This window comes from Lissotriton helveticus, chromosome 3_1 (assembly GCF_964261635.1).
Source record: "Lissotriton helveticus chromosome 3_1, aLisHel1.1, whole genome shotgun sequence".
NCBI lineage: Eukaryota > Metazoa > Chordata > Amphibia > Caudata > Salamandridae > Lissotriton > Lissotriton helveticus.
In genome coordinates, this window is record NC_136061.1 from 1204564119 (window position 1) to 1204579117 (window position 14999).

Sequence of the window (14999 nt, forward strand, 5' to 3'; positions counted from 1 at the left end):
TCACTGCCGGTATAGATGTGACATCACTATTACTTCAGATATAGGTGTGAGATCACCATCACTGCAGATAGAGGTGTGAGATCACTATCACTGCAGATAAATAGGTGTGAGATCACAATTACTTCTATGATATAGGTGTGAGATTACTATCACGGCAGATATAGGTGGGAGATCACTATCACTGCAGATATAGGTATGAGATCACCATCACTGTAGATAAAGGTGTGAGATAACTGTCACTGCAGATATATAGAATACCTACTTGTTCGATATACGAGATTTTAAGCTATTGGCATTGTAAATGACAATGCCTTTTATTTATGTTTTAAAAACAAAAACAAAAATAAAAGGTATTGTCATGTACAATGTCAATAGCTCAAACTGGTGTAAATACGAGACCTATTGCATTGCAAATGCTTGTTGTTAATTTGCTGTTATGCATCTTAACGGTTGTTTGCCGGGATCTGGAAAACACGTGTAAAGGCGTTTTAGAGATGCACCGCATGTCCGCCATACTTTATCCAGGGAAAACAATATATTTTCCAACAGGTAAATGACTCTTCGAGGGGCGCATCGATGTGGAAGGAGCAGGCCCATGTCAAGCTGAAACCTAACATGTACTGTCTCATCTCCACCCACACGAGATGCTCAAGGGGGAAAATGGCACGTGATTTCTTGCCCCCAATCCTGCCAGAATGTCTGAAGCACGTGTTTACTGTAAATGTCCTTGATATTCCTCAACAAGTGTTCTTCTGCCTGTTGAAAGAGTGCACAAATACACATGGGCATCCCCTGTTCACACCATTGCTAGTAAGTGAGTCCTCTTGCTGTGAGTCTAGTCAAATTACAAGAAAGTTCTTTTTTGTGGGCCTTCCCTCGCCCGTGGGTGCAGTGAAGCAGCAATTTAACAGTGGACTGCTTCTACTGCACAGGTTGCATCATTAAATATGTCAGTTCAGCTGTAACCACTGCACCATCCACAATTACATTGTGGCCTACTCATCTTCATGGCACTACATATCAATTTGTTATTTACCACCACAATCAACACCATACTATTGTCAATGCCTTTTCATTGCCAGCTCCCGTAGCCTTAAAACCCTAAACTCAATTGCAGCCCTCTGCCCTAACCCCTAATTAAAACCCTAACTCTAACCCTAACCATCTAACACCAGCCTTAGTCCTGATTCCCAACCTTCTACCCCAACATAAATATTAACTTATTCTAACCCAGTCCCAAAGACCCTATTCCAAACCCTCATCACAACTATAAACCATAGCCCCTTACCTCAGCCTCGAACTAAATGAATGTATATAGGATAATGTCAGGGAGCACATTCCAGCTATTCAACAAGAGAAACAATTCAACAGTAGACACATTAACCAGGCTTGAACTGTGGTTCGCAAAATCTATTTTATTGGTCATGTGCAGCTTTAAAGAGGATGTTTCATTATTTTTTTTTGCAAATATTCTCAGGAACGGAGTTTGGAGTTTCTGCACAGCCTTATTATTAAATCTGCTAATGAGCATGGATGTGTTTTCTGTTAATTAACATTGGGTTCTTCAGAATATTGGTGCTGGTCGATGGGCCCATCAGTTCTCAGTCTGTTCATACCTGTTCAGGAAGGAGGTGATCTTATCCCTTACGCCCCCTTCAAGCATGTCCAACTCATCCTGGATTTGACTAGTGTATGGATCCAGATTCCTCTTCATGTCTTCAGCTCTCTGGATGATCATTTTTTTTAGATCCTCTCCATATGGGGAAGCTGACCGGCTGAACTCCTCGATCCTCTGGTTCACTTTCTTGTTAAAGTCTTCCAAGTACGGTGATAAATTCTGCCCAATGTCGTCCAAGTGAAGTTTCTCTTTGATTAGGTTGGTGGAGGAGAGTATTTGCTGTCTCATGTCTTCCACATTGACAGAGAACTTGGTTCTCATATCCTCTATGTTTTTCTGCATCTGGAAGGCCATGATCTCAATCTTTTGGTTGAGGTTTTCTTGGACATTCTGTGCGTACGGTGTCAAATGCTTCTGCAGCTCCTCAATGTTCTGCTCAATCTTCGCCAGGACCTCATCACTGTAAGGGCTCAGGTTCTTCTTCATCTGCTGTGCTTTTTCACAGATCTTTCCCTGAAGTTCCTCAGCATACGGGCTAAGGGCCAAATGCAGGTTGCCCACATTTTCTTGCAGTTTGGCTTGAAGCTGTTCGGCATATGGTGAGAGTTCAGTCTGGAGGCTGTTCATCTTTTCCTGGAGTTTGACCTCAAGATCCTCAGTGTATGGCTTGATCACTGCTTGGAGGTGGTCAACATTTTCCTGAAGTCTGGCCTCAAGCTCCTCAGCATACGGAATGAATGCTGCCTGGAAGTTATCCATATTTTCCTTGAGTCTAGCTTGAAGCTCCTCAGTGTATGGGGTGAGCTGGAGACGAAGCTCCTCCGCATTTTTCTGGACACAAGTGCCAAGTTCCTCAGCATATGGGGTGAGCGCCTGACGAATCTCCTCTGCATTTTCCTGTACCCGACTGGCAAACTCCTCAGCGTATGGAGTCAGCCTCAGCTGTAGCTCCTCGATGTTTTTGTTAAGCTGCTTGTGGATATCATCTGCATATGGTGACACCTTCAAGCGTAACTCCTCCAGCTCCAGGCGTATCTGCTCCTTTAGTTTCTCTGAGTCTTGGGAGAGCCGTGCATGGAGCTGGGTGGTGAAAGGAACTAGCTGGCTTTGTAGGTGTGCAGCATAAACAGGAACATCATGGAGGTTTTCCTGGAGGAGGGTGCTAAGGAAAAAGAATGTAAAAATTGATCAATATTACTAATTCAGATGAAATATCCTATATTTTTAGTATATAACAACTAACCCTTTTTCCTACACTTTCCTTTCTTCTTTTGCTTCAATATCTGCATCCTAAAATTTCTTCTATTGAACCACAAAATCCAAAATGGTCTTGGAAGTTTCTCAACTAGCTCAATTCTTTAAGGTTGAACTATACAAGCATTTTACTTATATCCCTTACTCAGTAAGTACAACAATCGGGTTGGTTACTCAATAGAGTCATGGAATAGAGGGGAGTTGGCGAGGGCATGGCTTGGGTAAGAGCATTGATAAAAATGAAAAACTCACTATCTGTGTAGGTGAGGATGTTGTATAGAGAAGGCACTAAGACCTCTGAGAACATAACATGCAAGAAATGTCCTTATTTATAGTCCCCCCTTGTGCCAAATGTTACAAGTCCCTAGAATGCTGCTGTGTTTGGAGGGTTGGGGCCGCAAAACACTGTATTCACACTAGGCCATGTTCTTACCACTGGGACAATGGGGCCCCGGAACCCAGTGATCTTATGCAGGCTGTTCAAGGAAATGGACCAACTGATAGGCTAGGACTGTGTGTCAAAACCAAAGCCTCAAAGCTGGTGTGAGCAGCACTTGAGGTTAGAGAATTGTGATATAGCTGAAAGCTCCCTGTCACTGCTGAGATATGCAGATAATAGAAGCAAAAAGGGGATATGAAACCCATAGTCTTCAAAATAAAACTAAAATGCTATCAAAGCTGGGACAGGCATTTAAATATAGAAGACATGTTAGTGGAATATTGTAGAGGTACGATAAGAAACCTCAGAGCTTGTGGCCATAAAAGGAGAGGTGAGGTTAAAGATTTCAATTGCAGGGGCATGGCTTGCCAAGATAGCCGCTCACTTAGGGGGAGATTTACTAAGATTTTGCGCGGTGTTTGCATAACACAAGTGACGCTTGTACAAGTGATAGTGACAATCTTTTTTTCCTAATTAACTTTCCAGCGCTAAACTTGTTTAGTGCTGGAAATGATGTTAAAGTAATGCGAAGCAGTGCATAGCGCTGCTTCACATTACTTTGCGCCATGGGGGCATACCAACGGTGGTACATGGGCATTCCCATGAAACCACCTAAGGTTTCTCATGCTAAACCCAATTTACTAAAAACAGTAAATTGCGTTTAGCGTGAAAAAACGGCACCCTTTTCAGCTAGGCGCACTGATGGAGAAATGCTAGAATTTGTCCTTACTTTTCCGATTTTGCATGCATGCTGCACTGTGCAGCACGCATACAAGGAGAGAAAAGCTTTGCATCATGCCTAGCATAGTATTTCGTACAGTAAGGGTACCCTTCCTGTACAAAACCTATGCTACACTCATGCACACACCCTAGCGCTACAGTGCCAAGTTGTGTGCATGGCGCACGACAGCTGAAATCAGCGCAGGCGCAAGGGAAAGGGGAGGAAAGAGCCATATCTTTAACAATATAGTGCTGTCCGGCTCACTCCCTTTCACGCAATGCAGCACATCCTCGCGGGGGGGGGGGCTTCGCTGAGTTGCGTGGAGATGTTGTAAATCTCCCCATGAGTGAGCTCTGTGCGGCCTAACCTCTAATCCTTAACATCCGACACATTCTCTGTCCCTGCCCTCAGTAAATCTACACCAGAATATGCTGCGGCAAGTGACGGTCTGGTGCAAGTAACTATTTTCTCCCCCGCTGATTGTGGAGACCGCTGTACAGCTTTCCGAGTGGACAGGGAGGACCACCTCGTGTTAGAGTCTGTAACTTGCTGATCCCCAAAACTGGAGGATTACATTGCTCCCAGGGAAGATCCCCAATAACCAGAGGTGACCACATAGGTTGCGGCCCACCTACCTGGCCCCCCTGCCTTCCCCCAGCTGAATTGATGTGATTTCACAGAGGCAGAGTGTGGGACCGCACAGGCCCGTTGTCTGGACAGGCACTTAATGTGGCCCACGGTGCGGCCTCAATGAGCAAACCCGAACTGTTGGGGGGGGAGGAACGTATCACAGATTGGGGCTTACCGGGCAAAGTGAACAGATTGCAGAGACACTCTGGGCCCCCGGTACCGGTGTGACTGAGGGAGGGGCATGGATACAAGGATATCACCGGGCTCCCATTTCTCGCAATAGAGAGCGCAGCCTTGTGGGTGCAGGGGAGAGCTGGTGGCTAAAATAGCATACCAGAGTGGTGCCGGGGGCTGTGCTGCAAAGAAAACGAGTGACGACCCCCTCCTGAACACTGCTGGCTGGCAGCTGTACGATGGAGCATTACAGTGAGGGATTAGAGCGATGTGCTTATCAAGCTCAATTGATCTGTGCCTGGTTCTCTTCTCTCCCCAGCCCTTCCTATTTGTGCCCTTTCTCCTTTGGGGGCCTGCCCCCCCTACAAAACGTCTGTACTGGCGAGTTGGGAGCACTGGGGGGGGGGGGCATGTGGCACTAGATAGTGCCCTGCGAGAACCTGATGAGGGATTCCAGATGCAACATGAATGCGCTGACTGAGGAATAACCTACAGGCCTAGATGTAACCATAAACACAGCACTGTGTGACTGAGTGCTAAGCTGTGCCTGGGCATTGAGAGGAGCATCAGGAAGCCGTACATGATTTGACTGGAGGGGGCCATGGCTGCCAGTAATTGTGAGGTGCAGTGGCTCAGCCCTTTGGATGCGATGGCCTATTTGTATGTCATACCGATGACCCAACTCAGACTTGCCACTAGACAGGAGATCAAACTGGGAACCCGGAGGGTCCCACATAAGGCTAAACAGTAAGGTGCTGTAGCGAACCCTAACCAAGCAACCAGAACTGGGGGTCCTGGCGAGGACACTCTGGAATTGCAGATACTAGTTGTGCCACGTGAGGATTTAGCCAAACAGCGATTGACCAGTGTGGTGTTGCTTGGGCACCAGAGGCGCAGTTGAACACAGGGTCTGGCATGCTCTGAGAGGAGGACCTGGCAACTGTGTCCTTTGGGCTATTGTTAGGGCTAGGGGAGTGGTGCACTCACAGACCAACAAAATGGATAGATATGCTATACCAAAGCCAGCCTCTGAGGCACCCGGACAACAGGCAGAACAAAAAGAAATGACGGAGCCCTTTCAGTGCCATCATGGTTGCCATATGTGACCTCAAGGGTACCATTGAACCGAAGTTAGATACAGCGAATGTCGATGTAAAACTCCACAGAGTAGACTTTAAAAAGATTTTTCAAAAACTAAATACATCCAAATCCCATATTAAACCCATATTAACTTGCTATAATTCACGTCCAAAAAGCAGGATGAGCAAGTGCAATACCTCACGAAAAAGCACACCATAATTACAGCAAAACTGGAAGACCAAGAAGGCAGAGCTTGCAGGAATAAAATCAAGTTAGTAGGGGTTCCCAAGGGGGAGGAGGGGCTCAGCATTTACCTCTTTCTTTTTAGTCAATACTGTGCACACTAAACGCTTCTTGAACTTCTTTTCTATTGAGCATGCACTCATGGCGCCTGTCCTACAGTTGAATCCTGGAACCTTTCCATTAACAATTATAGCCAGAATCTTTAACTGCTGTGACAGGGACACTATCCTACAGGCAGCATGTTCTCATGGTAACAAGACCTATGAAAATGCTACGGTGCACTTCTTTGCGGATTTCACCCTGCAAGTTCAGTGCCAGCGCAGAAGCTTTGAAAAAGGTAAAAAAAGTACTGAGTGGCAAAGAACTTAAGTACATGATGCTCTATCCAGTAATGCTTGAAGTTGTGGCAAAAGGCAAATCGTGGCACTTCACCCCTCGAGAGGGTTGGTACCCTGCTGGTCATCGGTCTCAACGAGAGGGGGGGAGGGCACCCAATCGATTAGCTGGAAGAGGAGGGACCTGTTTGCAATGAGGGACAGATCAAGGATGGGGCTCGGAGAAAGGGCTGAGAACTGGACTCCATGGCTTGACAGCTATGTCATGTCGCTCAGTGGAGCTGGTCGACCCCTCAGACACCAAGGATAAAGAAGGATCGTGACTGCATGATTTTGCATCAGGTATTTTGGGATTGGACTTGGCCTGCCCAGGTATGAGACGAAGGGAACTCCGGGAGAGGGGGAGAGTAGATTTATAATGCTGTTATATTTGAAGCAGACAGAGAACCTAAGAAATGCGAAAGGGGTACGGTAACATGATCATACCAGTGCAGCCCTGGAGGTGGTGCTGGCCAACCCTAAATAATTGCATGATATCATTGGGACAAAAGGCGCTCTACATGTTGGGTTTGTGGTGGACAGTTCTGAGCCTACTGTGCAGGGTAGCAGGCTTGGGGAGCTACAACATTGGGTATATAAGATTCATTTCAGTTTTTGTTCTATCTTCTGTTTTCTTCAGCTCAGTGAGCATAGGCACTGAAGGACAGTGATCGGGGACATGCTGGGAAAAGGTAGGATTGTTACTCTGCCATTACACGCGGGGACAGCCCTCTACACTATATCACGCTAGATGGTACTCCCCACTCAGCACTGAAGGTCCTAACGTGGTACGTAAATGGCTTAGGCAACACAATTAAATTAATAGTAGTGCTAAAATACCTCCATAGACATGTCCCAGACATAGTTCTTCTCCTGGAGACTCACTTGAAGGGCAACCATTATGAGGCCATGGATCATTTTGATTACACCCAACTGGTGTTTTATCACCAACTCTAGGGGTGCAGGAATATTGCTAACAAAATCGGTGCCTTCTATCCCTTGACACACATGGACTGACCAGCTGGGGCACTTTGTGGCACAGACGGATACTTGGGAGTGGCCACGCTCAGCATCTGCTCAGTCTATATACTATGCAGAGGTATCACCCAGAGAATTTTCTCGCCCTAGGGATATCCTGATGGAAGTGCCCCTGGGATCCTCATATTAGGAGGGGACTCCAATGCGACAATGGGCCCAGCACTAGATAGAGACTCTTAGGGCCTAATTTACAATATTCTGACGCATAGCAGCGAAGCTAGCATTTCTGCTGCACTGCCATGCATCAACTTAAAGGGCAGTAATACACTGTATCTACAAGATACTGGGGATCCCTGTCCTTGCCCCCATGCCTGCGTAGAAATTTCAGCCATGCAGCGGCACAGACCTCTTTGCGTCATTTTGCAAGCGTGCCTGCTCTGAGGTGATGATTGTTTTTTTGCAGGTGCAACACTAGCAGAGTCATTTGCTACATATTATGAAGATATATATGTAGGCGGGCAGGGGTTCTTTAAGATGATGACCCTCCCAAGATTGCTCTATGTTTTACAGAATACCCCGTATAAAATCTCCCCTGACTTCTTTAAGAAAGTTGATGGCTCACTACGGCACCTCCTGTGGGATGGGGCAGTTCAAGAATCGCACTCTGCAAGCTCCAGAGAGGGGTATATGAAGGGGGTCTGGCGGTCCAAGATATACGCAGATATTACTGGATGGCACAATTGATAGTAAATACTAATAAATGACTGGGTGTTCTCGGACAATACTGAGCCTGCGTAAAGTGCAGGCTCAGTACTCGGGCTGCTCCTCACTGCGTTATCGAAAAGGACATGAGGGCGCCCTTCCATTCCCTACACAGCTGATGGTAAGGATATGGTGAGAAGCCACTAGATTCCTGGGATGGGACAACAAGCTGATATACCGGGCCCCCTTGTGGGACAGCGACCTTCTGCAAGAGGGTCGGGATCTGAAGGGGTTCTCCAACCAGAAACTAATAGCCATTCAACTACTGGGGGATGTGTGGAGAGGGCCAGCATTACTCACATTAGAGGCTCTACAAGAGCAGTATGAGATTGCTGAATCATAAAGTTTTACATATTTACAAATGGGTCACGCTCTTAGGCACCACATACTGGAGATGGAGCAATTACCAAAGTCCGCACCTTTAGAGGATCGGCTCCTCTTGAACCCCATGACAGAGAGGGCGGTATCCTTAACCTATAAAAACTTGTTGAATAATTCCCCTGACCCTCTGCCGAAGCTGCGGGAAGCATGGGAGGGAGACCTTGGACTTATAGAAGAGGAGGATTGGTTGGAGGCTGTACAAAGTCCCAGAGAGATGGCCATACGGGCTCTGTGCCACCTTATTGAATTGTGAATACTCCATAGATCATACTATTCCAGGACGCTTCTGCATCGTCTTGGGAAGTGTGACACTGCCCTATGTGATAGGGGTTGTGGTGAGACAGGTTTCTTTTTGACATACTCTGGGAATGTCCGGAAATACATCGCTACTTGATGGGGGTGGTTCAAATTATCGCCAAAGCCACTGATTTCAACATGCCTCTGACCGGCAGGAGGCACCTCCTATGTATAAGTGGTGGAGATGAGTGGCCTAAATACCAAAAAATATGGCTTACGTTGGCCTCTAGGATTGCCAAGAGAACTTTAGCCCTGGTCAGGGGGGCGCGTGGGATGACACGCATTGCGGAATGGGAAGCTGGGGTGGAATGGTGCCAAAGGGCTGAACATGTGGTATACAAGAGTCAGGGCAGTCTAAAAAAATGGGAGAAAATCTGGGACGGTTAGTGTATATACAGGGAATAGAAGGAGCCCTCAAAAAGGGGGTGAACCATACCTTGAGTGCGGAACTGGGGTCGCTGTCGAAATTCCATCATATAGCATTGCTAACAACTGTATGCACAATTCTTATCCTTATGTATCCTAGTGGTTATGCCACTCGTACTGTACTTTGTTCTTTTATGTCTACTCTGTACATGATAACCCATATATGCTTACTGTAGCACTGAGCAACTATTTAATAAAAAACAAAGGAATAAAGAAAAAGATTTAAATGGCAGACAAAGGACTAATTAGAACCTAATTAAGGCTCTTTAGGAGTGAGTCGGGGTATGAGACTTTGAAGACGCTGCCTAACCTAAAGCAGGAAAGCAGTGCTCATGAAAGCTTCAACTAAAATCGACTTTTTAATCCCTAACAAGAAAGACGGGGTGGATAACATTCAAGCATGGAGTTTTAATAATAAAGATTAGCCTATGCATGTCTATCAACTGAGCTTTGCAAAGGCATTTCTAAACACATGGGCTTAAAATAGGGACATCTAACGATGACGTTAAAGAAAGACTGCAAGTTACATTAAAAATATGAATTGGGTTTGAATGGGGCATATCCACAATGAAAAGATGTATTTGTTTTGAAGAGTGGGTCTTCGTGGACGGTTTCCAAAGAAGAGGAATTGCTAGAAAGATGTCTAACAATGGACCACGAAGAAGGATCATTGGGAAGGACTGAAGGACATTCAACAATGAGACCTAATGAACCTTGCTTGGTGGAAAACCTGCAGTTAATAGGAATTCCAGCATCCCTGCTCTTTGGAACGATTTCCAATAACTGTGCTTGACTGGGGGACATCTAGAAATGGGCAGGCGGTATGTCTGCACAGGACAGTTTTGTGTATGGATTCTTAACAATTTGACTAGGTTGAAAGAGTTCTGGAACAGGACGCGGTTGAGAGACATACAACAAAGGGGCTTGTTGGTGCCATATATGACAACTGGTCTTTGTCATAAGAAGTTGAGCTTGGGGACCTGGCTAATGGATCGGCAAAAATAAAGCCACTATGGAGATTTTAACGGTTAGGGTTTATATAAAGATATTTAACCATGGGGCTTTAAGAATCGTGAACCATGGGTCTTAATGTAAGGATTTGTCACAATGCGGCTTATCGTAAAAATCTGTATTAAATAATCTGTAGTGTAAGGATCTACAACAATAGGGAGTATAGTAAGGATTACTAACAATTGGGCTTGGATTAATGATTGTTAGCAATAGAATTGCACGAGGGATAGTGACTGGTCATTGATAAAGGTGGATTTTTTTGTTCGTACTGTCAGACAATGCTTACTTGAACTGTTTGCTGATTTGCGATTCCTGGATCTGTTGCGCTGCCCGCTTCGCGCTGCTGCTTAGTTCTTTTAAGTTATCCCAGAAGCCATCTTCCACCTCATCAGTGCAGGACCCTGTGGGAACAATAAACAGGAACAAGGCACTTGAGAATGGATCCATACATTATCTTTTTTATGAGGACCACCAGTCTACTGATCTTTTTGGAGTACACTTCACGAAGGGACAGTTCTACAATAAGGTTGCTACAAAGGCTGACCTATGGATCCACAATGAAAGGCACAAGCCAGCATAAGGTTACATTCAATAGGCTAAAACAAGCCTTACTGCATGGGCATGGATGCACCCACAAGGCAGAAAATAATTTTACCTATGGCTCCCCTTCACCACATCAAATGTTGCACTTTCTGCTGAATTTCAGGCCAACATCTATAATTACGTATGAAGGATTAGTGCTGAATAGTTTACATGCGTGAAGGATGCTCTGAAATTGACCAATCGGGTTATGCGTGTGAGATACCCATTGACGTTGCTTGCATTTACAGGGAGATTTGGAAGCTGGTTGGACGACATGAGAAGTATGAACCTTTGGAATATCCATAGAAAGGGATCTTACCTGCCCTTGCCAGGGAACAGAGCAAACTAAATGCCACCCCTGGCGAGTGGTATGTGAAGGCGCCCAGGAATCACACAGCTCAGACCTTAGATTACAACTGGCTGTTTTCTGCATCCGCAAAACCCACCCATGGACTGAAATCTAGGCCTTTGCTATCCTCCTCCCCAGGGCTTTAAGTGGGATGAAAAAAACGGAGGGGACTCTTAAAGAGGCATGACCAATGTATTTAATGGCGTGGCTTAAAAACACGTCAACTTAAATTCTGTGCTTAGCCTAGTGTGCCGCCTGAGTAGTAGTTTGCTGCTTCGTTAGATCCAGACATACAATACAACAAGTAACATTACACTTACAACAAGCCAGGCCAATTGGCTTTGTCAATGGTTGTTAGTTGCGTAAGAGAAATAATCCATAACTATGGCTTCGTAGTATATAATATTGAAAATGCTTCTGTTCTGAAATGATGAGCCTGTGAAAGAACTATAAAGAGGCTCTTGGAAGATACATCACAGGCAGTGAAGGGTGGTACTGCTGCAGAGTTAAGCTTTTTTTTATCACCCTGAGGGTGATGGCAGAAATGGAGAGCCCGGTAGGGACCCGTCTCAGCACCAGCTTTTTAGATCTGACGGTGATGAACACTGGCAGGACCCTGCCCACTTAACACCCTGCTCCTCCCTTTAGAAAGAGGGTGAGATGGACCAGCAGTTAAGGTGTGTGGAACATGAAACCAGAAAACAAGTGCGCCCGGTAAGACTTCCCCTCTTGGAGTGACCATGTGTAAACCACCATCCCCTGGTGCTAGAGCGGTTGCTAAGTAGTGTTAAAGCAGGGTTGGATTGGTAAAGCGGGCAGTCGGGCACAGTTCCAGCTGTGGGCCGCTTTTTTGGGCAGCCTGGGGGTCCGATTTGAGCGATGTCTGCGTTGTTTGGATGCCACCAGGAGCCCAGCGGGTAGAGGTATCACTCCCTTTCTCTCGCTGGACTAGCCCATTGGTGAATGCAGATTGAGCGGGACAGGGGGCCTGAGCAGAAGTGGTCTCACTTGTTTTCAGGTGTGTTTCACCAATGTGAACTAATCCCTGTATTTATTTTTATCTAAGTGAAGTTAAGAAAACTTGTCTCTGTAGACCACCCTCCTCCCCCCTGTTTTTATAAAACGTCGCCGAAGCAGTGTTATGTGGAAAGGCAATATGCAAATGTGGGCCACTTTTTTAGCGTGTCCAGGCCTATTTGTGATCTCAATCCAACCCTGGTTAAGAGCTCAGCAAGTAAAGATGGCGTCAGAAGCCAAAGATTCTGCTCTTACCTGTAATGGTCAGCAAGGCCAACACGACGCCAATGGATCTCAGAAACATCTTCAGCTTCGAAAGGAGCTTCGGGGGTGGAACCTGGAGGGAAAATATTGAGCTTAGTATAAAAGTGGAGAGGAGGGGCTTAGAGTCCAAAAGGCTGCAGCGCACTGGTGGGTGAGGGCTCTCCTTTATGTCGAGAGCCCAACAACATAGCCACAGACCCCTCCATCAAACACCTCAGTCTGCTGAAACACCAACCCACGCATGACTAGGAATTCGCTGTCTGAGGCCCCCGCAGTACAGAGCAGTGTCTCTGTGGGCTTTAGTGGCCGGACCCATCCTGGCCTGTCAGGAGTCTGCTCCTATCGCTGCAGTATCTCAGGCGCCCCAGCCATGCTGCTCACTCCATCCAAGTGTTCCCCATCTTCAGTGTGCTCACAGGTCAGCCCTTAACCACCGGCCGCTACCACTGACCACGGCTCCCATAAGGAAAAGAACCATTTTCAAACTCATCTGCCTGAGATATAATGCTTTGTCAGGCAATGGACCCAAATATCAGCAGGACAAACTGATTCCATATCTTCCTATGAGAAATCTTAGATCGAGGAGTCAAGTTCTTCTCTCTTCTTTGCATATTCGTACGTCTAGGTTTGGTGGACGAGCTTTTTCTTATCTGGCCCCTACCACAAGAACAAGCTTCCCTTGTTCGTGAAGGCATGCACGGAGTTTTCAGGTTTTAAAAAAACATCTTAAGACCTGGTTGTTTTAACGGCTGCTTCTCTGTTTATTTGTTGCTTCAGCGCCGAGATGCCCCCTCAGGGGCGATTCGCTGCGCTATATCAAGTAATAGTATCCATTAACGTAACATTACTGAAGGGTGTGGTGCTCAGTGAACCTACGCCCCTCTGTGTCAGACCCCCCCACCTGATATCACCAGGACTGGAAGATGCCCCAAGCAGAGCCTCTCCCATAACTGCAATGTCTGATCTCACACACCCCTCCCTCAGGAAGCCTCGCTCATCACTGCGGTGTCTGAGGAGCTCTCGTGTCTCAGCAGCACCCCGACTCACTGACGTGTCCCCGGAGCTCAGGGCAGGCCCCCGCACCCCCCGCTCAACTCCCCCGAGCCCCAGTCTACAGTGCTCGGATCTCACAGCCCAGATGTCGACTTTCACAACCTGCTCAGCTAGAAACCTCCAGCACTGAATTGTGTCTGTAGCTTCGCTGCCCCATCCTCCACCGGCCGCCAAGTCAGAACCCCCTATCAGGGCAGTGCCACTTCCGGTCATGTGCCTCCACCCCCTTAAAGCAGCGGACCTCACCTCTCCTGTACCTGGAGACAGGAGAGCAGATGTGCACCTCCAAGGACATGCATAGCCCCCACCATAACATAATAATCCACATTTGTAAAGCGCACAATCACCCGTAAGGGTCTCTAGGCGCTGGGGGCCGTCGGGAAGATTAAGCGAGCTATTGCCCAGAGTCACATGGTGCTGGGCTAACCTGCCGCCGGAGCCGGGGATCGAACCCTGGTCCCCAGATTCCAGCGTCAGTCGCCCTGGCCGCGGCGCCACACCTCTCCCACTGGGTCCCATCTGGGTCTCTGGCATTCACCGGACCCTCTCAAGCCGCTCTTCCACAACTCACCTCTGGACTCTACAGCTGCTGGCTGGCCTCTGCCGGTACCAGCCCCTTGTGCCTCGCTGGTATTTATATGAGAGCACACACCCTCTTCTCTGGATATAGCGCCCAGAGGAAGACCAGAAGGCGCCGTCCTGGACTTTAGACCGGGCAGACGTGACACCTGTGGACGGTGCCTTATCTGCTGGTGATGCTGGAGCCCTCGCTGGTGCCCTCAGCAGGTGACGCGCAGGGCATTGATCACCATGACTGGACTGCAAACCAACAGCGGATGGTGAAATGTGGAGCACACGTCCCACATCGCGCAATAACTACACTCCGCACGGTTACTTGAAGTGTAAAAGGCCATTTTATTAGGACAAGGTTGCATCCATTTAATCTTTATTAAACAGTACATAAATACAATAAATATACTTTCCCATCCCATGCTTTGCAACATCTACATGTTGCAAAGCACCTGCCCTTCTCGAATCAGTTGCCACCCCCCAATCCACGCCTGAAAACCACATCTTTTTGTGTTGCTGCACCAGCTGCCAATCCAAAAAAGAAGGGGCCATAAGCCCCTGGTCTCTATGAAACCGTATATGGACCCTGTGCCTGGACTCCCCACCACCCCCAAACCCATCCCCCGTTCAATAATTACTACGGCCTATACCTGTAAGGGAAGAAACATACCTTGACACACCAGGAATGGAACACTCAACCTTGCAACTAGGAGTCTGAGACCCTAACCAATAGGCCCCAGCAACTCTAGCACGCTCTCCTTGTGATCACCAGAGGG

The 14999-nt window shown here is 47.1% G+C and overlaps 1 protein-coding gene across 2 annotated transcripts; it reads right to left on the reverse strand.

The window, feature by feature from the left end:
* Positions 1–1395: 1395 nt before the first annotated feature.
* On the reverse strand, positions 1396–14303 carry LOC144823391 (uncharacterized). Of its 2 annotated transcripts, none has more exons than XM_078681856.1 (4): positions 14225–14303; positions 12592–12673; positions 10675–10789; positions 1396–2780 (listed from the first exon to the last, which is right to left on the reverse strand). In XM_078681856.1, exons 2-4 carry the CDS (start codon positions 12638–12640, stop codon positions 1595–1597), a joined length of 1350 nt encoding a protein of 449 aa, XP_078537982.1. In that variant the 5' UTR covers positions 12641–12673; positions 14225–14303; the 3' UTR covers positions 1396–1594. The 2 variants fall into 2 exon arrangements, with proteins under 2 accessions (XP_078537982.1, XP_078537983.1); XM_078681857.1 differs by lacking the exon at positions 14225–14303 and adding an exon at positions 14081–14098.
* Between the last annotated feature and the right edge of the window lie 696 nt (positions 14304–14999).

Bases quoted from the DNA above. Each gene is read 5' to 3' on its own strand.
- LOC144823391 (XM_078681856.1), bottom strand. From the start codon at position 12,640: ATGTTTCTGAGATCCATTGGCGTCGTGTTGGCCTTGCTGACCATTACA. The intron at 10,790-12,591 runs GTAAGAGCAGAA...TTGTTCCCACAG, and splicing joins GGCCTTGCTGACCATTACAG to GGTCCTGCACTGATGAGGTG. The intron at 2,781-10,674 runs GTAAGCATTGTC...CTTTTTCCTTAG, and splicing joins CAAATCAGCAAACAGTTCAA to CACCCTCCTCCAGGAAAACC.